The 26,719-nt window shown below is 39.0% G+C and overlaps 1 protein-coding gene across 1 annotated transcript in view; it reads right to left on the bottom strand.

Moving 5' to 3' along the window:
- Positions 1 to 25,075, bottom strand: part of LOC129749690 (dopamine receptor 2-like) — a 660,001-nt gene extending 634,926 nt beyond the window's left edge. Inside the window, exon 1 of the mRNA XM_055744740.1 lies at positions 23,826 to 25,075. Within this exon, the coding sequence (XP_055600715.1) occupies positions 23,826 to 25,075 (1,250 nt within the window). The remainder of the gene's footprint in view (positions 1 to 23,825) is intronic.
- Positions 25,076 to 26,719: the final 1,644 nt, after the last annotated feature.

Raw genomic sequence — 26,719 nt, 5'->3', positions numbered from 1 at the left:
TCCGAGCACTGACGAAGACGAATACAGGAGTGGCTCCAGAGAGTTGGATGCTTCTGGAACTTGTACACTGAATGATCTTTTTAAACGGTTGTTCTGTACGTTTAAACAAAAAGGAAATTGTTTAAAAAAGTTCAAAACTTTAACCCTCAGTTCGAGTAAAGAAGTCAACTTGGACTGTAAATTGATCATTTCCAACCAGGTTGACCATCCTGACGTGATCTGAGTAAAATCGGGAAACTCAAAGATTTGTTTTGGATATTGTTTTCTGCTATGATTATTCCGGAACTTCCATAGCGTTTCTAAATGGCCATTCCGGTAATGGATTCTGTCGAGAAGCTACATCCGTTTCATTTAGCGAGTCGGGGTTTGTTAGTTAAAAAATTTTCGAGTCATTTAATAAAACTTTCAGGATCATACGGGCGGCGCTTTAAGGACATACTAATTGTTGGCCTATCAGAAAACATCGCGGATCAAGCCGGATGTTTGTTTGCGACTAAGGAACGTTTTGCTCAAGGTTTGTTCAGTAGTTTCGACAATTAGGTCATTTTTTTAGAAACATGTTTCTCTCTAATAGTTTAGACTATAACAATCATTTATTGCAAAAATTCATCTTATTTTGAAAAATAACTACGCTTTAAAAATTGAGCTGAACTCTCATAGCCATCTTCAAACATTGAGTAGCACTGTTTTGGTTTCGGATAAAATTTTGTAAAATTCAACTTTTTTGGTAATTTAAAGCATTCGGTTTATTAGCAAAAAAGTTCGATTGATTGATAAAAATGACTGTTAGTTAGCTATAATTGACTACAAATTAGCCGAAATTTAAACTGACTGATTCCAATCTTCCATCGATATAATCATTCTAATTGTTTTACTGCTTTAAACGGGTAAGAAAATAACTGAAAACTTCTCCAAGACCCGGGCGGTTGATCACCATCATCATCATCCTCAGTAACTGAAGTGCGGTTTGCAGTTTAATGTGTGCCCCAAGCCAATCCCTCCATTTAACTTTGCTCTTAAGCTGGTCTCACTCAAATCATTAAATCTAATGGGAGCAGCAGCGGTTTCATTTCGTTTTACACTGCAGCAACATTTTTTCGGGTCCTGGTTAGGTCAGTTTTTTTTTGTTGCTACAATTCCGGCAGACGAATGTTGGGATCGCTGTCAATTAAGTTTAATTGGCGCCAATCCAATTTTGTCCCAGAACAAATTTCCTTCCTAATACAGTCCAATTGTCACCAGCGTGAATTGCAGCTGGGGTTTTTATGTGTGTTTTTTTTATTTTTTTGTTCACAGGCAGGGTTGACACTGAACTTTCCGGGGGCCGGAGAATGTCCTTCATTTTGGCCGAGTCTGCAGATAAACAACCGAAAATAGCCGTGGAAAAGTGGGGAAAAAAACATGTCCAGCACAAGGCCCCCAGCAAGCTAGTCCTTCCTCTGTTTCCGAGTAGACAAACAACATACACTCACGAACGAAAAAGGGGTTGAATTTTTAATGGAATCGTAGTTAAAATATAACGTTCCTCCCGAAAACTGCTCGACTGTTGATTTTGCTGGCTTTTCTGCTACATGATGGAAGCAAAATTGCTGTAGCTCGAACAAAAAAATATCCAACTGGTTCCAGGGTATGTTTATTCAATTTTTTATTACACTTCCACCAAGCAAACTGTGCTCCTGATTTTCAATTTTCTCAGCGATTCGCTCAATTTAATGGAACATAAATCGGGGATTTGAATATGTCGTAATAAAATCGATTTAATTGCGGCTCACATTCACATCGCGTGATGGGGAAGCCGATATGGGATATTTATATCCTTCTTTCGAATCGAACATTTGCTACAACAGCTGATCAACTGCCTGCCTACACATGTCAGCAGGGGAAACATTTTTGATTTGATGGGTTTGATAAGGAGTTGTGTCGATGTCATGTATGAAACTTGGAAATTTGTCGCTTGTAGATCCAATGATATTAATTTTTCGTTTTCGTGATATCTAACACTCATCGTAGGAAAAAAGTAGCCAAAATTATTTGAAGGTTTAAAGCGTGCACTAAATAAACTTTAAAAGAATCGCAATAAAAAGAGGAATTGGAAAGAAACAGACGACATAAAAGGAAGAATGCAGAATGCAGAAAGACAAAAAAAAATTAAGGAAAGACAGAAAAGACAGAAAAGACAGAAAAGACAGAAAAGACAGAAAAGACAGAAAAGACAGAAAAGACAGAAAAGACAGAAAAGACAGAAAAGACAGAAAAGACAGAAAAGACAGAAAAGACAGAAAAGACAGAAAAGACAGAAAAGACAGAAAAGACAGAAAAGACAGAAAAGACAGAAAAGACAGAAAAGACAGAAAAGACAGAAAAGACAGAAAAGACAGAAAAGACAGAAAAGACAGAAAAGACAGAAAAGACAGAAAAGACAGAAAAGACAGAAAAGACAGAAAAGACAGAAAAGACAGAAAAGACAGAAAAGACAGAAAAGACAGAAAAGACAGAAAAGACAGAAAAGACAGAAAAGACAGAAAAGACAGAAAAGACAGAAAAGACAGAAAAGACAGAAAAGACAGAAAAGACAGAAAAGACAGAAAAGACAGAAAAGACAGAAAAGACAGAAAAGACAGAAAAGACAGAAAAGACAGAAAAGACAGAAAAGACAGAAAAGACAGAAAAGACAGAAAAGACAGAAAAGACAGAAAAGACAGAAAAGACAGAAAAGACAGAAAAGACAGAAAAGACAGAAAAGACAGAAAAGACAGAAAAGACAGAAAAGACAGAAAAGACAGAAAAGACAGAAAAGACAGAAAAGACAGAAAAGACAGAAAAGACAGAAAAGACAGAAAAGACAGAAAAGACAGAAAAGACATTAAAGACAAAAAAGACAAAAAAGACAAAAAAGACAAAAAAGACAAAAAAGACAAAAAAGACAAAAAAGACAAAAAAGACAAAAAAGACAAAAAAGACAAAAAAGACAAAAAAGACAAAAAAGACAAAAAAGACAAAAAAGACAAAAAAGACAAAAAAGACAAAAAAGACAAAAAAGACAAAAAAGACAAAAAAGACAAAAAAGACAAAAAAGACAAAAAAGACAAAAAAGACAAAAAAGACAAAAAAGACAAAAAAGACAAAAAAGACAAAAAAGACAAAAAAGACAAAAAAGACAAAAAAGACAAAAATGACAAAAATGACAAAAAAGACAAAAAAGACAAAAAAGACAAAAAAGACAAAAAAGACAAAAAAGACAAAAAAGACAAAAAAGACAAAAAAGACAAAAAAGACAAAAAAGACAAAAAAGACAAAAAAGACAAAAAAGACAAAAAAGACAAAAAAGACAAAAAAGACAAAAAAGACAAAAAAGACAAAAAAGACAAAAAAGACAAAAAAGACAAAAAAGACAAAAAAGACAAAAAAGACAAAAAAGACAAAAAAGACAAAAAAGACAAAAAAGACAAAAAAGACAAAAAAGACAAAAAAGACAAAAAAGACAAAAAAGACAAAAAAGACAAAAAAGACAAAAAAGACAAAAAAGACAAAAAAGACAAAAAAGACAAAAAAGACAAAAAAGACAAAAAAGACAAAAAAGACAAAAAAGACAAAAAAGACAAAAAAGACAAAAAAGACAAAAAAGACAAAAAAGACAAAAAAGACAAAAAAGACAAAAAAGACAAAAAAGACAAAAAAGACAAAAAAGACAAAAAAGACAAAAAAGACAAAAAAGACAAAAAAGACAAAAAAGACAAAAAAGACAAAAAAGACAAAAAAGACAAAAAAGACAAAAAAGACAAAAAAGACAAAAAAGACAAAAAAGACAAAAAAGACAAAAAAGACAAAAAAGACAAAAAAGACAAAAAAGACAAAAAAGACAAAAAAGACAAAAAAGACAAAAAAGACAAAAAAGACAAAAAAGACAAAAAAGACAAAAAAGACAAAAAAGACAAAAAAGACAAAAAAGACAAAAAAGACAAAAAAGACAAAAAAGACAAAAAAGACAAAAAAGACAAAAAAGACAAAAAAGACAAAAAAGACAAAAAAGACAAAAAAGACAAAAAAGACAAAAAAGACAAAAAAGACAAAAAAGACAAAAAAGACAAAAAAGACAAAAAAGACAAAAAAGACAAAAAAGACAAAAAAGACAAAAAAGACAAAAAAGACAAAAAAGACAAAAAGACAAAAAAGACAAAAAAGACAAAAAAGACAAAAAAGACAAAAAAGACAAAAAAGACAAAAAAGACAAAAAAGACAAAAAAGACAAAAAAGACAAAAAAGACAAAAAAGACAAAAAAGACAAAAAAGACAAAAAAGACAAAAAAGACAAAAAAGACAAAAAAGACAAAAAAGACAAACAAGTTTACAGGAGCTTTCAGATGTGTCTGCTAAAATTCAACGTTATTCCGTTTCCAATGAACACAATATTAAAGCGTTAAAAAAGGATCCAATAAACGAAACGAAAGATGACATCCCAACACTTTTTGGTGGATGATTCATAAATGATATATTACCGGCCTAAAGTACCACAAAAAAAGGTGCAAGAATCATCCCCAGCCTAGGATGACAAAAAAAAGGTCCCTGGGAGATCAAATTTCGGCTGGTCATTCACGTTCTCCGAAAAGCGACCGCAAAATCATCACACATTCCAGACGAATTCTCGCATTCCGACGTGACTTCAACGCAAATGTGCTTCCACCGAAAACCGTCCTCTTATCCTGTTTCCCTTCCTTTGTTTCCAACGGATGATACCCCAAGTGAGAAAAAAAAACTTCAATGATGGGCTTTCGGTTACTGGTATTAGAATTTTTTACATCTCTGGGAATCCCTCGGAAGCTTCTGATCCAGAAGATCAACAAGGTATGTATCTTGCATAGGCAGTCAGTCAGACTCTTACCCTTCACCCGGCTGAGCCGAGGCCAACTCGCCGGAAAAAAAACCGGAACGGGGAACGGAAATGGGAAATCCATTCACTCGGAGCCACTTTCGGTGGCTGATGGCTTTGTGGGTGGCGACTGCTTCTGCTCTTGAACCTGGGCTAGAGCCTAGGGACCACTTTCCTTTTATAGGGGTCACGTGGAGGCGGCAAAGCATTCTTTTAAACCAGTGTCGGCAACAACCGGTGGAAAGTTTCCTGGAATGAAGATTCTGTTTCGAAATCAGAATCTTCAAACTTGGACAATCAATCTGAGCAGCATCATGATTCGGTCCCCCTTTTTGCTTTAACGTTCAACAGAAAATTAAAAAAAAATCAAATAAAACAAAATTTGTTTTCGATTATGTGCCCTATGTAATGTTCTATCACATTTCATGAATCACAAAATAATAGAATAGGCAAGAAAGGAACTCATTGTACATTTTGTCACTATTAACTACCGTTTTCAGAACATTTTTGCACTTTTTGTTACTTTTAATCCTGTTTACTTTACTTACTTTTTGTTGCAGAATGTTTCAAAATATAATAATAAAAAATTTCTAATTTCTTTGGAACAAATCCACACTCACGTCAGAGCTCAGCCACCTATTAAAGCGGGCGCTAATTTGTGATGCTGAAAAAGGCTTCAGGGAACATCATTTCGCTACCATTAGGCGACGACGAAAACCATAGACTATTTTGGATCTACTTGTCACGCATGAAACCCGATGTAACCGAGGACGTAGTTAGAGCAATGGTTCATGCTAACCTTGAGGTAGATGCTAACCTTGAGGAAGATAGAGAGGTCCTGGATTTGAAGGCGAGGGCGTTGGATCAAGAATATTAACCAAAAGGATTATTCTTTAGAGAGTTTTTGAACTACAACTCTAGACAATTTCGCGGCCCTTAATAGATATCACCAATGTCAATCACTTGACGCCAACGATACTCCGGATAACTGACCCGTTTCTTCACATTTCAACTGGATAAAGGGACGCAAAGGTTCTTTCCCGGGACGCAACGGATCAGGTCTTTCGGAGACCTCAGAGCCCATAGACTCAGTAGCGTTATTTCCTTCCAGTCTTTCTGGGCCTGAATTAGATAACGGTGACGAGGTTCTCCAGCCTGCAACGACAGACAAGTTTAAGTTGTCTTTTGGAACTTTCCCATCGCGTGATGCAATTTTGGTTTATTGTCATACCAATAGTGCTCACACCAGCTCGTATCGCTCCAAATACCGCCCGCTCAACGAGAGCATCTCCAAATCTACTGGGTTTTTTGCACTAAGAGGCAACAAGCTAGGCACCTCAGCCCTCCGATTCAGTCACGTTGTTTTCTGCCGACGTAATCAGCCGTTCAGCCTCTGAGTTCGTCTGCGGCGAAGGGGTCTTCAGCTTTTTTGTAGCTTGTAAAACAGATGGAAAATCCCGGTTAACGGATTGTATTAAGTCACCAAGTCCCCCAAGTTTGCTACTCTAGATTCCCACATAAACCTCTCTTCTTCGTGACTCGAGGCCTGATCTCTCCTCTCACGACTCGAGATCTGACCCCTTCTTGCATCGACTCGAGGTTGACGTACACAAACCTCTCCTCTGCACGACTCAAGGCCCGATCTCTTCTCTAGCGACTCGAGATCTGACCTCTCCTCGTAATAACTCGAGGTTACGACTTATACCCCTCCTCTTGTTTATTAAACACCTGATCTCTCCTCTTGCGACTCGAGACCCGACATCTTATCGTAAAGACTCGGAGTTTTAGCACACTAACCTCTCCTCCTGAAGACTCGAGGCTTGATCTCTCCTCTAACGACACGACGCCCGAACTTTTATATCCAGGGTTCGAGGTTTGCTACCTTTATGTTCGTCGTGTGCTGATCGAGAGCAGCTTATCCTAGACTCACGCGAAACTCAACGCAACTACTCGGATGATTCCCAACAAAGACGTCATCCTACAAAGACTCAAATGACTCAACTAGTGTCAAGAGCAACTCTATCCGTGGGTGTTCGCTGATCGTGGAATAATCCTTTCTCACCGATTTCGACGAAGGTAAAGTCTTATCCCCGTAGTTTCGGTCGTTGGGAACCGCACTACTAGACAGCCCCCCGTCGATAGGATCAGTCTACTCCGACGGTGTTGTCCGGTCATCTTGTATCCCTTTGGCTGGCAACCCTAGGATTTTGACCCACGGCACATGTTTTCCGTCGTGTGCCAGATCGAGAGCAGATTGTCCTGGACTCCCGCCTGTCACGGCACACATTCGGGACTTTGAATTCTACGACTTGGATGTTCCCCGACAGTGACAGTGAGGCTTGTCCGACATCGAGAACCCCCGACGGCGTCGGGTATCTTCCGACAGTAGTTTACCCGCTTCCTACGAGGTCTGCTACGAGGAAGGTATTGTCTTATCCTCGCAGTTTTTCCCGTAGGAAGGGGCACTACTCGGATACTCACCGGCATTTTGCGGCGCACCCATGACCTCCACTTAGCGGAAGATGATTTCTGGTCTTTGTGGCTTCAATTAAGGGACCGGACGCACACTACTGAGATGCTCTCCGGCGATGAAGTCATCCTTCACCGTTCGCGGACTTCCGTTGACTCATGATCCGGGTGTACCCATCGCTAACCGCAAACCGGTACACATCATCTGCAAAAAGTTGTCTACAGTCGTGTCGGCCCACATACGCAACTATGTTGGTACGTACCGCCGCGAACCTTGGATAGGAAAACCGACCACGTGTTCTAGTGTCTCCTCTTCGTCACCAGAAGCTGGGCAATATGGCTATGCCACATGTTCAAACCGGTAGTGGTACTTCATGAAGCATCCATGACCAGTCAGGAATTGCGTCGTATAGAAGTCCACTTCACCGTGCCTTCTTCCGATCCAGCTCCCGATGTGCGGGATCAGACGATGGGTCCACCTTCCTCTCGTTGAGCTGTCCCACAGCTGCTGCCAGTTGGACATCGAGTCCTCATTGGCGAGATCTCGTACGTTGGGCGTGTCTTTGTTGTCGTAACAATAGACGTCCTCCTCTAACAAAACCTATATGGGCATGGCGCCAACCAGTACGCAGGCGGCGTCAGACGAAGTGGACCGGTATCCACTGATAACCCACAGGTTCATCAACCACTCAACACTGCTATGTCTTTACAGGTTACAATGTCTTCCCATGGCCTGCCTCCAAGCCACAGCTCCATACCGCTAGATTGACGTGGTCACGCTTGACAGTATCCTCCTCTTGCTACATACTTCAGGTTGCCGAGGAGTTCGTGTGAGTGCAACTGTGCCCATTGCCGCTCTTTTACACACCTAGTCGACATGACTCGTGAAACTGAGTCTGTCATCGATTATCACCTCTAGGTACTTAATTGCGCGTTTGGACACGATATCACACGGTCCAACTGCAATGTAAGGAGAGATCAGGTTGGTGATCAGCACCATCTCGGTTTTGTGGTGGGCTAGGCGCAGGTACTTGAAGTACATTCAGCTTTCCACTGCTTGGATAGCTACTGTGTAGTTGTATCTCCGCTGTGGAGGAGCCTCTCGCCAAGAGGACTACACCATCCGCAAATCCTACGAGTTCAGCTCCCGATGGAAGGCTCATTTTTAGGAGCTTGTCGTACGGATGTTCCTCAGAACCGGGCCCTGTTTAACAACTGCCGAAACCTCTTGTGTTCGTAATCCCTCACCGGTCATATACAGTAGTTGGCGATTGTGGAGATAACTTTCTACAAGCTTATACAGATATGTCGGAATCCTCATTTGGATGAGCGACGACGGAATCGCTGTCCAACTGACGCTGTTGAAGGCGTTCTTCACGTCCAGAGTGACCACCGCGCAAAAGCAGGGGCCTTTTCTCTTTGTCAACCTAACTCTGTCCGATATCTCGATGACTGAGCGGGTGACGTGTACAGTGCTGCGTCCTTTACGGAAACCAATTGTTTTTCCGAGTGTCGATCTGTGTTGTCGTCCAGAGGCGTTTCCCTGTCCTAAATTCACGTCTACCTGTCCACATACTTGAGCCTAGCCGATAGCAGATACCGAAGTGATCGCTATTCGTGTAGGCCTTGCGCACCATCCAATCGCATACCAACCTCGGGCTACTGGAGGTGACATCTATGATTGAGTCGCTCCCGTTCCTGTGGTAGGTTCTGATGTTACCTACGTTCGCAAGATCCACATTCAGCCTTGACAGGGCTTCTAAAAAAAATTGACCTCTGGGGTTTTTGAGACGGCTACCCCATTCATCGGCTCACGCGTTAAAGTCGCCAGCTATAACGATGGGGCTTCTGCTGAACTCTAAGCGTTCATCTTTCGAGGATATGATGGCTAGCATCTTACAAATGCTAAATCACCAACCCATAGAAAATGTACTATGTATGCCGTGACCGGGATTTGATCTTATATCCGCTGGCTTAGAAGACTTGAAGGCTATCCTCTACGCCACGGGCTGAGGCCCTTGCCAACCATAGTGCCGAATCTCTCCAAGGACCATCTTGGGGGAGCATAGCGGCAACAGAAGTAGATCCCGTTAACTTTGGTCACCACTTCTTGTATGGACAAACTACCTGTTACCTATATCGCGCCCAGTTTGGCATCATCGGTCACCCAATTAATGCCATCCATAATGATATGGGTCTGCCACTAGCACGATGACCAACTTTTCCTCAACTGTCATCTGCCGCAACAGCTGGTGTGCTGTGTGGTTGAGGTTAAGTTGGACGACCTCTATGCTCTTGGCGCCCGGCGTGGTACCGCCTGCGCCTTTTTATAGGCGGGGCAACTAGGGTTGCCAGCAGCGTGGTCTCCAGCGCAGACAGGTGTTTACATAGCAGGCTTCTTGCAGTTAGCCGACTTGTGGCCGGTTTCGCTGCAGCGCCTGCATATGCCGCTTCTGTCCTGCCCAGTGCAGTCGAACGACTTGTGGAAGAACTCCGTGCACTTAAAGCACATGTACGGTTGCTAGGGGATGGATATCTGACAGATAGACCATCCCACCTTTAGCCGCCCGCACCTAAGTGCGGCGTTTGCTGCTGCAACCGGAAGCTTGACCAGCCCGACCTGCCAAGGGCTCCGGCCGCCCTAGCTGTAAAGGTCCCGCTGGAGTTTCTCGCGCCACGATTTTATTCCAGGATTATCTCGCCGGTGCGGGTCCAAAGTATTCTCCTGACATTATACTGTCTACCACACGGTATTCGCACTCATCGGCTCACCTGCATTCCCTGTAAAGCGTTCCACCCGCTTTATAGCGTTGGCCTCTTTTCTTAGAGTCACCGGGTCTGAGTTTTCCGGGCAAACGCAAGACCGCTTTTCGTTTAGGCGAAGGCATTGACCTTCTTTGGGCGGATGGTATCCGCAGAGGGGTCTCTACCGGCCCACGCTCTTTTGGTTTGGCCTCGGGTTCCGCGAGACGTTCCACCTCAGCTTTATTGGGTGCGATGAAAAACTGTATCACCCTGGCTAGCTTCTCGCGTATTTCCTTGTGGATATTGAACTTCCCCTACACACATTCCACAAGGTCAGCGATGCTAGCCATGGCCGTGACCAACTCTTCTGGGGCTCCCGGATCTTGAAGTTCCGGGAAACTCAGTAGATCTTCTAGCGCTTCGTGTACGGCTTCCGGGTCCGCTCGCAGCTCGTTCAGTGTTTCCACCGACACCGCCGTCTGGTCCACTGGGTTGGCAGGTTGCCTAACCGGTGAACGCCTAAGGCCACTCCCAGCCTGTGAATTCAGGCAAGTTTGGTATTCTTGATTGTATCCCTGCGCCTGATGAGTCCCTGTATTTAATCCTTTTGGGGTTATATTCCAGACCGCCGCACAGTTGACCTGATAGCTGGCTAGACTCTGGGAAGGTCAGTTTTGCTAGCGATTGCTCAACATCTTTGGTTGAGTTTGGCTCTCATACATTATCTGTATGGTGGGAGCGCAAAGACTGCATATATCAAGATGCCACAATGCCCTTCTTTCCAGTGAAGTCCTCTTCAGATTGCTCTAGGTTCTTTTGATTCCATAACACTTTACTGCTAGAATGTCGGGGGTATAAATTTTTGCCTGACCAACTACCTGCTCGCATCTTTATATTCCTGCTATGAAATCATCGCCTTCACGGAACCATGACTGAATGATCGCACACTATCGATCTTCGATCCTGATAATTATTAAGTCGAATCTTTCAACGCAGCTCATCGGCCACATCGACGCTTTGTATGGATTCGCATTGATCTTGTAGACCAAAAATCTACTTATAAGTACTGTACCTGTCAACCGATCACAACAATTCGACAAATATGTTCAATATCTTTAACCGAAAAAATACTGAAATTCATCTGTTTAGTCCATTTAGTCGTGTGAAAAAAAACTGTAGACAATGTTTCCATACCGATAAAATTTTTCGAAGAACTCAAAGTGGTGTGAAGGTTATCACAAAACTATGCTTATGTGTATTTTTCATCGAATGAATATTCTGTTTTATAGGTTTAACATTAAATATAGGTTGAAATGTTAAAAGAAAAATAAGAAAGTTAGACTGCCAGTAGCCTATTGGAAAGTTGAACATCCCTATGGAACATTTGACCTAAAATTTTTCACTATATTTTTATAAATATCCCCACAGTGGAAAGGGTTGGGATTACATGGAACCGTTCTAAAATTTCATCCAAACGGAAAGGTGAGTGTGGTGTCTAGCATGGTCTTTAAGAAAAAATAAATTGTAATAAACATGGTAAAACTATAAAAGCCTAAACAGTAAGCAATTATACAAATTTTATAATTTGCTTAACCTAGTCAAACTAAGCAGTTATCAAAATGTAGTAAACAATGGATGAAGTACAGCAATAATAGTCTGCCACATGAGTGGAAGAAATATATAACGAAATACAACTTCCAGGTGGATAAACACAAACATTCGGTGTAGAAATAGTAGAACTAACATGCCAGTGCTCAAATAAAACGCATAAAAAACACCATTTTGCTCAACAACAGCCAACGATTTCGAGAGAAAAAAAACTAAAAGCTCATACTCGTCTGAATGTTGAACAGAGAACAAAAAAACTACTTTCAACGAAAGTAGTGAGTATCTAGTATGACGACGCCTGGTTCCGGACTTGAGTGAGACAAAGTAAGACAAAAAAAGCACCAAACAAGGGCAAAAACTAAAACCAAAGCCTGAAAGGTTTACTCACGAAACCAGACACACACAGCCACAAACACGTCATGTGTTGTCATCGCATTTGTCTGGCCTTCCGGTGGAGACTACTGGTGGTGGCTGACAAGAAGAGTCTGACTCTGACTCTGTTTCTATTCTAGTCCTAGAGCAAGAACACGTGCACACAGTTTGCGAAAGACGCGCTTGACAGCGGAAATTTTCTGTCGATTATGAAGCAATCTCAAGGCCACCGAATGACGATGATAATTCCACCATCTCGAAAGATAGGTATCTGTCTGTCAGTCAGTCAGTCAAAACTATGCCATTCGGTCGTCGTTGTTGGGCGCCATGAGATCAGGATTTTTTTTTTCATGTAGGAATCCTTTTCTCCTGTTGGCTGTCCTGCTTGTATTGCATTCATCGTTTCGAGGAGATGTGGTTTCGTTCCGGGGATTCCGACTTTGACGGGGAGTTATATTTTTGCATACTAAACATCATGTTGGTCATATGTGGAATTTCGATGCGCGTTGTTGGAGTCTTCTTTGAGCGAGGGAAACATGGAGGGAATAGTAATGAATGAATGAAAACTGGGGCACTATAACTTGCCATTCAAGGATGTTTCGAATTGAAATGATTTATTTAGGCAACACTAATGTATTTTTTTTTCGGAAAACCGACTAAGTCCCAGAAAGTCGAATTTTGGCCAATTTTTGTTTTCGAGGTAACATCAGATTTCGATGTTTAATGCATTTTTATGTCATTTAAAATTTCGATTTTTCCGATTTCCTTTGATCCCCCCTTTGGTAATTTTAGAGGGTCTAAAAACCGAAGTTTTGAAAGGCATCCTTAAATCAAGGATGATTGCCAATCTTCAACATGAAAATGGTTAGTTTTTAAAATTCGATCATGAAATGTATCTCATTCAACGATTGCCACCTTAGTATACATAGAGTGCTGGTCAAAATAAAGTACGCATTTTCTATCAATTTATTCAAATTCCTGTTACATTTGTCACATCAGAGCACCTGGATCCGTGGTCCAAACAGCCGGTTTAGACCCAAATTCAGACCAAAGCAACCGCTCTGGTGGTCCATTATGCCAGTTACAACACAACTTTTTTTTAAGAACTGGTATAAGAACAGATCCAAAACTGATGAGATTTGGACCCTATTTGACGGAGTTCTAAACCGTTTGACAGTTAATGAAACACAAGTTGGGTTGCCAGTTTTTTCACTGGATTTTATCTAATTTCTTTGGTCAAATATTTGTATAAATAAGACTCAAGAAAAAACCACGGATACAGGTGCTCTAAGAAACATCAACTCAAAATATTCTAATAAATTGCAGTATTTTTGATACACGAAGCACTGATGAAACAATTTTGTCAAAAAATTGCTTATGTTCTTAAAATTGAAACATAGTTCTAGTAAAACTCAGTTTTCGCATGGAACAAATAAAGAATGCACTTCTAAGAACTTCTTAACAGATCGCTATTCCTCAGCTTAGAATATTATTCCATCCTCTCATAAGTCATTATCATCATGAAAATCAAGCTTTACTTGCTAAGCTCTATTTTGGAAAAAATCTTTGCTCTTTTTTTAGCTCGAGATATCCAGATCCCTGCTACGATACAAGATTTGTCTAAGTATCGTGAGACCAACATCTATTTGCAAGGTGTTAGTGAATCTCGTTTTTAAGCTTTTTTTCACAGATTAAAGCTTTTTTTTGCCTTGAGAGCATAGAAGATTGAAGCTTAAATCTGAAGAAAAAAGCTTAAATCCGAAGAAAAAAGCTTAAATCTGAGAGATGTGCTCCACACGGATTGTATTTCGTTGCAGGGATCTGGAGATATTGTGAAGCTTGAGCTTGTTGGCTCAATCGATTCAAATTTGTTGAGTTTGTTTTAACTGGTCACTGTTCGAGCCAGCGCCTGCTTTTTTTGTTTGTTTTTGCACTAGTAATCATGAAAAGACATGTTGCGAAGATTATTAAAATCAATGTTTGAGAGTTCTAGTAACTGGTAATAGCTACCAGCACTAGTAGTAAATTTTCATCAAAACTCGGACGAAATGTCAAATGAAAAGGTTCGGTGCGAGGAATACTAAAATCACTGTTGGAGAGTTCTATTAACTTGTAATAGTTACCAGTACTATGGAACCATCAAAAAGGAATTTTCGAAAAATTCAGACTAAATGTTAAATGAAAGGGCTTGTCGCGGGCCATATTCAAATCACTGTTGGAGAGTTCTAGTAACTAGTAATATCTACCAGCACTAGTTTTTCGGAAAATTTACTTCTTTATATTTAAGCAATAGTAAAAGTCGAAAGGGCCTGTCGCGAGGGTTGTAAAAATGTATGATGAAGGATTCTAGTACCTTGTTATAGTACCAGCACTCGTTACTATGAAATAGTAAAATTTTGGAAAAAAACTCGGATGAAATGTAAAATGAAAGGGCTCGTTGTGAGGATTACTAAAATCAATGTTTGAGAGTATAAGTAATATGGTCATACCCAGCAAACATGATATCGTATCAGAAATGATAACCTAAGCCTTTACAATGGTGTTGCGTATCGCAATTCCAACTGCACAGTTAAAAGATCGTATAAAATGTCGTCTGAAATCAGTTTTAATCGGATATGATAGACAGTCCGCCATGATTGTAAATTTTGAAATGATTTTGCTCCCACGCGGGCTTCAAGTGAGGAAAACATCGTCATGTTCTCTCTGCAACCAGTGGATGCACTAATGTCCAAAAATCAGATGGAAATTGAGTAATATTCACCAATGAGAGATCTGGAAAATATTGTCTCTAGCAACGATTTGAAGGCTATGATAGCAAAATCTAGTGCTCTCTTACAATATTTCTATTAATACGAATAAGGTGTCGGATAACGTCCGATTGGTGTAGTTTTGGTCGCTTTAGAAAGAAATAAAATGTATGTATGTATTGCCTCCACTATGGTAGGTAAATGCTGTTTTTTTTTTCAACTTTCCTACGTTCATTCTAATGAATAAGAAACGTATATCAAAACAGCATAAGGATATAGCTACAAAAATGTTTAGATTTTTCATTAGAAATTATGATACAATATGATTTTGATAAGCACCATAAAAATGTTTTACGTTCTTTATTGGTGATAAAATAAGTTAGCACGCCTACCCTATTCAGGAAATATAAAGTTTAGGAAACGAACGCGCCTTATGCTGTGCGCATTTAATTTGCTCGCGACAGCATAAAATCGCTACCCGGTCGGACGATAAACAAAACAGCGACCGAACGCGCATTTTGTTTCGTCTGTCTCAAATCTCCTAGCCCGTGGGAATCGTTATGCTTAATCATTCGCATAACATTCCGATGCTAAGCAATGAAAGGGCAGTCAGGAGAAAATACGCCGTTCAGTCCGTCGTATAATCGTTCAGTGCAGTTCATTCCATTCAGTCCCGCGGATCTTTAATTAAGTTCGTTTGTTGGTGCGTCAGTCATCCTGATTTATTCAAGATATAAGTTATAAGTTATAAGTATAAGTTGTGTAAAGCTGATTATAAAACGTTAGTAGAAGTGTAACGCATTGGGATCATAGTCTAAATCCCGTGTGAGAACTATCCAAAGGGCTAAATGTAAAAGAGAAAGGTTTAATATAGTGAGAACTATCCAAAGTGCTAAATGTAAAAGAGAAAGGCTCAATATAGTTTAAATCCTTTAGTTAAAGGATAGAAAAAGTGTTTTGTCGACCTTGATAAATCATCCGAAACTCCCAGAAATCAAAACATTCTAAGTGACGATCAAATTGTTCTAACTGGCTCCCATAATTGGTCCCAGAGTGTAAAAAAATTTTAACTGACACGTATAATTGGTTTCAGTGTCGAAATATCCTAACTAATACAACAAAAAAATAAATTTAAAAAATAATTATAAAGGTGCTTAAAAATGACAAAACCTTTCAGTTTTGGTAACATAAAATGTACCGGCGTATCAAATCTTGGACTCTACTGGCCGAGCAATCTTACGGGTTTTACCTGCCGCTTCCGGAAGTTTCCGCTGGGGTAAATTCAAATTTCGGACCGTGATTGGAAAAACAGTTTTTTACAAAAATCTTTTCGATTTATTGGTACTAGCAAAAACACGTGTAAATTTTCCTCTCTCTGACGTACTAATGTGAAAATTTTATTCAAATCTGTCTCTGCCTGCTTTGATCAAATCTCGTTGTCGGCAACCGAGCGTGTTGCCAAAATCGAACGGGGTTTGTATTAATCATCCTTGCGATAGACCCTTACATTTGACGATTCATTTAAATTTTTCAATAAATTTACTTTTTCATAGTTACTGTTCACACTTTTCTGTTTTATGATCCGATTTGACTGTTTGCTAGGTCGATACAACTTATTCCTTCCCGGAGTCGAATTCTTCTCACGGTACTATGGGCAGCACCGGTTTTCTGGCCAAATCATGGTTCGACAGATCGGAATTCCTCTTAATCGTCTTCAAAATATTAACACCCAGTTTCCGGTCGACATTTCCACTCCGAAGATTGCAGATTGCCTTAAGGCTTTCAATCGTCGTCAATGTTTCCTTATACCGTTTAATAACTCGCGTTAAGCGGGCCTAGATGCAGATCACAATGGATCTTCCAAAAACTGTGCTGATTTTTTTTTTCCATTCTTTCGGCTTTCATGTTAAATGTTTGCAAAGTACAGTCGATTTGCGAAATATCAAAAATACATAGCTGATAAAATTACCAACACGTGGGCACAGTTATAATATGTGAGTTACTTCAATGTTTCGTGTTCAGACACTAAAAAGTCTATTTCCTAACTGGCTGAAACTTTAAAAATGTATTATAATTTTTTCAACCGAAAGTTGAAAATCAGTCGCCTTAGGGGCATATTGAGAATCCCCCCTGGGGCAGTATGACCAGCATTAATCGGGGCACGATGAGCGTTTCCTGCCGTAGAATCAAGCTTAATTCCTAGTCGAGGCTGTTTTTTTATTTACCATTCATGATCGATCCATTTTGCGCTAAACGTTGAGTCTTAGATCGATCAAACAAAGCAATAACTAAATTATATATGACGTTTGTTGAATACAAACAATTTGACGTTTGTTGAATACAAACAATTTACACATACTCATACTCAAACGTTGAGTCTTAGATCGATCAAACAAAGCAATAACAAAATTATATATGACGTTTGTTGAATACAAACAATTTGACGTTTGTTGAATACAAACAATTTACACATACTCATACTTTATTTCTGGCGATCTGTTCGGTGGATGACGCAATCAGCCGTATAAAAAACATCAATCCAAATATTCGATCATCAATGTTAGATGAGAAATAAATCACCTCGACTAGGAATCGAGCTCGAGTCTTCTGATTACCTTTTCGACACCTAACCAATAGGCTAAATCGTCAGATGTAAACTACCCCAGCAACCGAAAGTCTCGTTAAAAAAGTCAAACACATCTTAATCAGCATAATCAATATGCTGAAGTTCGTTTCATTCAGCCCAAAATTTAAGTTCTAATTGAAACTTTGAAATTCTTTCATGGATTTGAACGGCCATCTGTTCAGCTCACAAGTTATCTTTTAATCAGCAAACACAAAAAAAAATCTATTCTCTCCTCTCTTACTTCGGTCACCACCAGCTCATGTGGTGCTGCCGGTTTCTCTTCATCCACCTTTATTCCTCCCATAATCTAAATTCATCGGACTTAACTGCTTTGTATTGACGTTTTTTTTTTTCTTAGCGACCCACCACACTCCCCCATACCAAAAACTTAATTTGAACCCCCTGGTAATGGACGCTAACTGTCTCAGAATGTCCGGCAGCAAACAAGAAAATAAGTTTGCCTTAACATTAAAAACTCAAACGCGGACAAACTTTAATCATGCTGAGAACGTAAAAAATATTACTTACTACGAGGAAGTATGAAAAAACAAAAGAGAATTTAGTCAATGAATCTCAGTGGAAGAATATTTCTTTGAATTCTTTGATGATTTACAAATTAATTATTTATTTATGAGAATCGATAATAAAAACTAAAACTGAATTATTAGAACTAAAATTACTGCTAAGAAAATTTTAAAAATAAAAAAATTGCTAAATTAGTGGTTGGTTATTGGTTTAGGTTTACTTTGAAGTATTGTATCAGTTTAAATCTTAAAAATGTTTCTATCAGAACTGTTTTTTTATCTTCTGGAAGGCTGTTGAACTTCGTAGGACCAATGAAAGAAATTTGACGTTGACTAAGACAGGTAGAAGCTGTGCTGCGCATAAGATGGTGAGATTGACGTGTATTATGAACTCTCCGGCCCGCATTAAATATCAAGTTTTGGTTATGGTTAGACGAGTGCAGATTATCGAATACGTAAACTACGGTTTCGCACAGTTTGATAACATGCCGGCCCGCACGCCATTTCTGACACACATTTGATTTATTTGCTTACTCAAGCAATCGAACAACCTAATGAAGAAGTTTAGTTCTGATACAAGATTTGAACCGCGACCCTTCGAGATGATAGCCAAACACGCTGCCATGAGGTAACGCCTAGATGTTGCCTTACCAGCAGCTAAAACTCGAAGTGGTAATAAACTTCCCTAGAAAATCTGCAAGGGCAGCCAGCGGCCAGTAGCGAAGACGCCAGGCTATTTGAGGAACTTTTTGGAACTTGAAGTCCATGGAAGGCTATTTGTGACCCAATTTGTAACTTTTATACTGAAGGGATGCGATTGACATGTCACAAAAAGGCTATTCAAGGAATATAGTGGAACTTGAAGTCCATGGAAGGCTATTTGAGACCCAATTTGTAAATTATATACTGAATCGAAGTGATTGACATGTCACAAAAAGGCCATTTAAAGAACTTTTTGGAACTTACAGTCCAAGAAAGGCTATTTGAGGCCCTATTTGTAACTTTAACACTGAGTGATGCGATTGATTTGTCACAAAAAAGCTATTTGAGGAATATTTTGTAGCTTTCATGCTCGCATTCGAGAAAATTCGGTACCAATTCCCTTTAGAACCTTTGTTCAGCGAAATTCGAACTTTGTAGGCACGCGTTAAAGTAGTAAAGCTGTTGCCCTATAATTCAGTTGATTTCATCGAGTTGGATTCACTGCTAGACTCTATGGTAGAAAATTCTCATCCTGCCCCGATCAATGGCGTTCTATACGCCCCGAGTCAATAAGCTAAAGTAAAACGCGTTTTAAAATTGATTATAGTGGAAAAAAATGATGGTGAAAATTGAGGAACAATGTGTACATCATGTTGCAGTGCGTACTTAATAGATCAAGATGATTTAACGATCATTTCGGTGCTCTAAATATTTTCGTCACTAGAGAACCTAGCTGGGTTTCCTAAATATTTCTGTAAAGATAATACAGTAATTTCTCGATTTTATCACTGTTCGATTTTATCAATACTCGCCAAATTCACGCTCGATTTTATCACGGTTATTGTTTCGATTTTATCACGCTTTTCAAGAAATCATTCAGAAACCATTTTCAGGACCTTAATTTTCGTTCAAAATTGTAGAGCGTCTTTGTTCATGATATTTTTGATGGTTTATGTTCTGGTATACAGGTATTCAGTAATATGAAAATGCCATTGAACTGCTTACTTTAGCTGTAAAGTGTGTAAAATCGTCATTTGAATTTTAAAAACACTTGTAATAATCGACATTAGTATTTAAACGTCACGCTAACGCTAGTGTTGTTATTTGTGCTTGGTTAGCCGCTCTTAAACAGTAGGGCTAGGTGGGGTAATTATGAACAAAATTTCTTCATTTGGCACACTTACAGCCACCATATGTTAATTTCTTATCACAAACTTTGAAAAGCTATCTTCAATGAATGTTTCCGTGCTCGTTATCATTCTGTAGAACAACTTTTGTTTTTTGGTCGCAACCTCTGTCCTTGGGACGTCTGTTCATAATTACCCCGTCTGTTCATATTTACCCCACTCTCTAGGGGGTAATTATGAACACGGATTACGAACTTGGTATAAAATTTTTGAAAAGTAACAGTAGTTATACGTTACATTTATTCATAGTAAGCAGTGTATGGTGATTTTTTACTTAAAAAATTATGTTCATAATTACCCCAAACTCTGTTCATATTTACCCCGAGACTTGTCCAATATGAGTTATATGATGTCAGAAAATCTCAATTCAACACCAAATAATGAAAATAATTAGCAGTAACAAGAAAATGGGTTGTTTTATCAAAACTTAATCCAATTCATGTATAAAACTTGCAAAATAAACAAATGTAATCAAAATTAAGATATAAAACAGTAGAAAAATAGCTATTTAGTGTTCTTTTTAATTGATTTTTTCTATCTTTTGTTTCGAGAGTTTCATTTCTTTGATACATCTTTTACGTTTTGGTTGGTTTCTTTTTTCCGTTTCTTTATGTCTTTACAGAACATTTTGTTTGATAGGACCTCTCCATACGTGTGAAATTTTAGACGAGTTAGGCTACTCGATAGTTTTTACAATCGTTTAAAATGTCCTGCGCAGCAAACATAAAATCTTCACCAAAATGTCGTGGGATAGGCTTTTCACGTACGTGCGAGGTATCATGAAATTGAATTCTATACTTATACAGGAAATTCGAAAATATTTTAAAAGGGTTGTTTCACAAAAACACTCATTAAAATCTTCTTGGATCAGTTAACAGTCATTTTTACAATTCTTATCAGTTCTATACGATCGTCAGTTTTGAAAAATATTTACACTAAATTCTTTTATCACCTGTCTGAAAGTTCACATAAGTAGTTCTATTCTTGCAAAAAAAAAATTGAAGTGCTACCGAAGTTTTCCTCAACAAACTGAAAGAGAAAATCTTCAACCAAAAGATGTTCATTTTGCACCAAATAAAAAAAAATTTCGAACAAATTAACATTGAAAAAAGTATCTAGCAGGTATCAGAAAAGGGGTAGACTTAAATTAATATTGAAAAAAGTATCTAAGTAAAAAATTAGACTGTAAGAAAATAGATTTTGGATCCGGATTTAACACCTAAACAATTATTATTTGCTGTAATTTTAATGTTCTAAATTGCAGCACGTTGTCCAAACATTCAGGAAAATTGATCTTTGCTTTGTAGACTTATTCACCAATTGAATTTATTAAAGTTTTTCATATATTTTACTGTTGACCACAGAGATTTAAGGTTCATAATAATGTTATATTTCACACAGTTATGCATAAAAGCTCGATCAGCAAACCTTTTGTAAACAAAGGGGAATTTAATTTTTAGTCAAATTAAACATTTCTTCAAGTCTGGTTTATAACCTTATTGTTTATCAATTACCAAAAAACCTGGTTTTGGAAGCACATAAAACTTGTACTCGGTATTAGAGAACTATTCCTGGGATACAGGTTTTCGGTTTTAGTATTACCGGTAAAACTTTTGACTGCCTTTTTTTATCAACGAAAATCAAGTTTTTATCACTATTTATTTAAACAAAATTAAGACTTGTTTAAATTTGGTTACAAATTGAACTTTTTTCAAAATTTCTGTTTTATTCACTTTTTTCCACTTTTGAATTTTTTTTTTCAGTTTAAAAAAAAAGGGGTTCAAAAGTTTTTTGCATAGACTGAAAAGAACTGTTTGAGCTTTTTTTCTAAATCCGAATCTCAATTTTGGAAAAAAAAATCAATTTCTCAAAAATTCAAAACTCAGCACATAGTAGACCTAATTTAATTATGAAATTTATTGAATTTGGTCCAGTGGAATCTGGGATATAAATGCCGAGTGTTGATGATTCCCGGCTAAGATTTGTTCACGGTCGTTAATGTGTTAAGATGTTATAGAAAAGAGGGGGGAGTAGTTTTTAAGATATTACTTACAAGGGGAGGAGGGGGAAAGGGGTCTGGAAATGCTTGGGTAATTAGTGAATGGCCCCCTAAGTTGATGAATAAATCATTTGACCATTTAAAAGCATTGGAAATGTCAGAAAATGCATAAGAAGATGTGTTCATAATTACCCCATAGGACGGAAACTATGGGGTAAATATGAACACTCATCTGTGAATCAGTGCGAATAAATTTTTTCAAAATTTCTTCAAAATCCAGACAAAGCATCATAAACTGCATGTAAAACAGTTGATAACAATATTCTAGCAGGATTTCCTAAGATCTGATATTCAAAACATTGAACACTGTCCGAAACGATTTCCGTTTCACGAGGTAATGGTTTTTTAAACATCTAAAATGATATCATTATGATTTGAAAACAGATCGGAAACACCTTACAGCTATCAATCGGATGTTAAACTACCACTTTTGGAACTTTTTGTGTTCATTCATCCCCCACAGCAGCGCGTATGGCACTTGTTCGGAATTACCCCGTGTTCATAATTACCCCACTTGACCCTATGCGAATCATAGAAAGATGCAGGTAAATTTAAACGTTTTTGAGAAGATATAAGTGTCTCTGATTTCTTTGTTGAATTTGTTTATGTTGAAGGGTGGCGTGCGCAATCCTGATTGGACACAAGGCAGCCTTTGTATTGTCTGGATGGATAATTTTGGAAGACCAACATGAAATTTTGCTAGCTTTGCCTTGAAATATGTAAAAAGAAATAAGATTTCAGTTCATCTACATATGAATAACAAAGAATCATCTGCCCATAAAGCATATTTCGAAAAACACACTTTAAAAGTCTAAGTTGAGCAAATTTCAAAACATTTATCCAAAAGGTAAATTTTCAAGTCAATCAAAGATGTGAAGATTAAAATATTGAAATTTGAAATTTGCAGAAGAAAAGTTTTTGATGAATTTTTCTTTGAACTCTTTTTCAAAATCTACAAAACAGATAACGACTGTTAATTTTCCATAAAAACTAGATAATTCACTTTCATTAGATGTAGCCCTTCTAATTGATACTCTCCATGATTTTATTTCAAGAAAAAATCTTAAAATTGCTATATAGAAGAATAATCTGAACTGAAATCGATCCTTTGTGTTTAGTAATCTATGCTAATTACATTTTATGATCAAAATTTATTGATATAAAACGTTTCTACTACTGAAAGCATTATAAATTATCGATTAAAGGCAATAAAATACATTTTTCTACTTAAATTTTAAGTTTCGCCAAATTCACGTTTTCGCCATATTCACGGTGAAATTTTTTTCGACCGTGATAAAATCGAGAAACTACTGTAAGGAGATTTCTTTTTGCTGGAAAACTTATTTCTGCAGGAACTACAAAACTGTTTTCAAAAAAAAAATATTTGAGAAAATTCGTACTTTCATGGACAAGAGGAGTGCTTGATATGCCCCGGGTGCTCCTTAGGCCCTTATCTCCCCTTTATCTTACTTAAGAGAATGTTGGCACGAGTAAGCTTAAAAGGACGCTTATAAAATTGTTCGATTTTTAGCACGACCAAAAGAAATATAAAATCAGTGCGTTTGCATATTCTCAGTTTAAACTTTTAACTGATACTTTTTTGGTTATTTTTTACTTTTGTGTAGAGGGGAGATGTGTAGCCGATAATTGCGAGCATAACACTCTCTCGGCCGATAGGCCTCTCTTAATCAGTAATCCCCCTCAATCGTGCTTACTACACGCACACACACGACGACTGAACTGTCGTGTCGTGAGCGGTTGTCAGTCGATTAAATATCTCCTGCGAGAATGGGAGCGTGTTTCCGTTCAGCTAATATTTTGGAACAGAATTAAGTTTTCCACGGGCTGAACTGTATCTCCACCACACGCTATGTACCTATTCGCGAAATCTACATGTAGAATATCGTAGCGATACTCACCTTCGAAAGTCCCTGCTCCAGCAGGCGTAGATCACCGGGTTCATGCTGGAGTTGATCCACCCGAGCCAGGTGACCACTGCAGAAACGATCTCCTCGTGGGCAATGCACGCGGGACAGAACCCGGACAGCAGATTAAACACAAAGAACGGCAACCAACACACTATGAACACTCCCATCACTATGCCCAACGTTTTGGCCGCTTTCTTCTCCTTGGCAAATTTGGCTAGCTTTCGAGACAGCGAGAAATTTTTTCCACCCATATGCGTCCGATGCCGGGCTCCCAAACCGTTGTTTTGGAGAGCTGAAAGCGGTTCTTCGTCCGGTTCTTCCGGGGTAGAGTTTGCTGTGTGCTGCTGATTTTGGTGGTCCTGGGAAGGATGATGTTCTCTGGGGTGATTTGGCCTTTCCCTGGTTGTTCCTCCCCGGTGTATCCGGAGGGTGAGTTGGAGTTCGCCGGAAGCCATGAGCACTTGTTTTGTACCGAGACGGAGTGATCGGGTTTGGATGGCCGCTGCCCGGTAGATTCGACAGTAGGTGAACACCATTACGAGGAGTGGCAGATAGAAGGAAATGGTAGAGGAGAACACCAGATAGCCCATGTTTTCGGTGAATGGGCACTTGTAGGCTGGCATGTCTTCTTCTCGGACGGATCGCCACCAGAGGATTGCCGGAAAACTGATCGCACTTGAGCAGATCCAGACGGCGGCAATGAGGGCGGCAGCTTTCCTCCGGGTCATTTTCATCGGATATGAGAAGGGGTCGGTGATGGCCCAGTATCGGTCTAGGGATATCACACAGAGGTTTAGGATGGAAGCCGTACTGAAGAGCACATCTAGCGATCGCCAGATGTCGCACCAGTCCTCGCCGAAGAACCAGGTGTTGTGCAGAATCTCGTAGAGGGCGGAAAAGGGCATCACCACCAACCCTACGAGGCAATCGGCCACAGCCAAACTGGTCACGAAGTAGTTGGTGGCCGTGTGCAGGTACCGTTCCCGGATAACCGCCAAAATTACTAGCGAGTTGCCGAAAACGGTGGCAAAAGAGAAAAGGAACAAAAACCCCAACAGCCCGGCCTTGTCGTTCGGCAGTGCCTCCAGATACTCGGAGAAATCGGGCTCGGTGGTGCAACAGTTGGCCACATCCGCCGGGGACGTCACCGTGTCCACACCGGAAACATTGTAGTAGCTAAGATTGCTCAGCCTAATCAGTTGCGACAGTTCCCAGTAGAAATCGCTTGCATTATTCATCATTGGTCGAGCGCAGCCGTCGTTTGGCCACCCGTAACGCCTTCCTGTCTTCCTTTGTCAGCTGATGCGTCAAGATTAGCCGGGATTCGATTCTCCTCTTGTGTGGGTGTGATCTGCGGCAGCGATGACGCTATTAATTACCCTGTTTGCATTCGATTGTGGCGACGGCGGCCATCTCCTAGTTTCCAATCCCGGAAATTAGATTGTCTAGATAGCTTTGCAATTAGATCTATCTCTCTCTACCTCGACTGGGGGCGGCTCCATTCATGCCAAACTCAGCGCGGGGGACCCCTAATTTCACCGGCAATTACGTTTACACAATAATTCCACTTTCATTAGTCATAAATTATCATTCCGCACATCCGCACAGCTCCATCGTCGGCGGGAAACCGCCGGCCGATGATTCGGAAATGAAATTGGCCATACACCGAGGATAGTGATTTTCCCCGGGGCTGTTCCAGTACACTTCCTTTGGAGAAAAAAAGAACCCTCCCTCCCGGAACACTTTTCCCTACTTTCTCCTTCTGTGGTTTAACTGTCACTATTGCACAAATTTCACAAGCCATTTGGCGATCGAATAAATCACTATTATGGTAATCATGCTGGGCTGTCGACGTTGATGGCGCGGCATTTTCCCACCACACCGTTTTTTTCTTCTTCTACTTCGGCAAGCGCGCTATCACCCGGTTTCCGTATTTATTTTTTGACGTTTCACTTCCGGTACAGTACGACGTCGACGACGACGGGTGGGTTCCTTCCGATAAATGTATGCTGCTCCCGCTTGGAAAGCATTTTCATTTCATAATTTTTTTTCTTCACCATTATTGTGCTTGGATGCTCAATTTTCTTGCTGTGGCAAAATATATAACTTTTTATGATGTGTTTCTCGTTTTATTTATTCAAACTTTTTGTTGTGGGCTTGAGACTTTGTTTGCCGCTTGGTGTTGGAACGGAAATCTGAAACGAAACAACAAAAGAAGAAAGAAAATATTTGTAATTATTTATGCATGAACCGTTACGATAAGAAACGTTTAAATAAAAATCATCCGCTGGGTAGGAAAACCGTGTGATGTTGATGGAAAGTATTTCTTCCGGTTTATTCCTTGAAACGTGTCATATTAGATGGTAATCTCGGGCGTTTGATGATGGCCCATAGAATCGGCTTGAGATAAGACTCTTATTAATTTAATTTCATTCTCTTGCACTGATTATTGTTGAGATTTTTCTGAACAGTTTTTGGATTTTTTAATCGAGTACTAGAATTTTCAGATTTTTTTTTCATATTTCATAGGGGTATTTTCGAGATTACTAATGAGACGAATCATATTCAAATTCCATGTTTTCGTGTGAGCTATTTTGGCTTCCATTTGTTTTTTTCCCGATACCTTTTGTGTCGCCAAGCATCAGTGTAAAATATGAGATTATTTGGTTTATTTCTAAATTCATAGAAAAAAATACAGGTAAACTTGAAATGAAATACTGTCAGTGGCAAAATTTTTTTTAAATTTCGATCATCAGAATTTAATGGGACTATAGTAAATAACCGTACACGTAAAAAGAGATAAATTCATCAAAATTCAAAAGTAAAAACACTTTATCTATCCTTAAAATCAAATCCAGCATCAACTATGACCATTTTTGGTATTC

This window comes from Uranotaenia lowii, chromosome 1 (genome assembly GCF_029784155.1).
Source record: "Uranotaenia lowii strain MFRU-FL chromosome 1, ASM2978415v1, whole genome shotgun sequence".
Classification (NCBI taxonomy): domain Eukaryota; kingdom Metazoa; phylum Arthropoda; class Insecta; order Diptera; family Culicidae; genus Uranotaenia; species Uranotaenia lowii.
The sequence above is the reverse complement of the archived record's forward strand: the minus strand, read 5'-3'. Positions and strand labels throughout refer to the sequence as shown.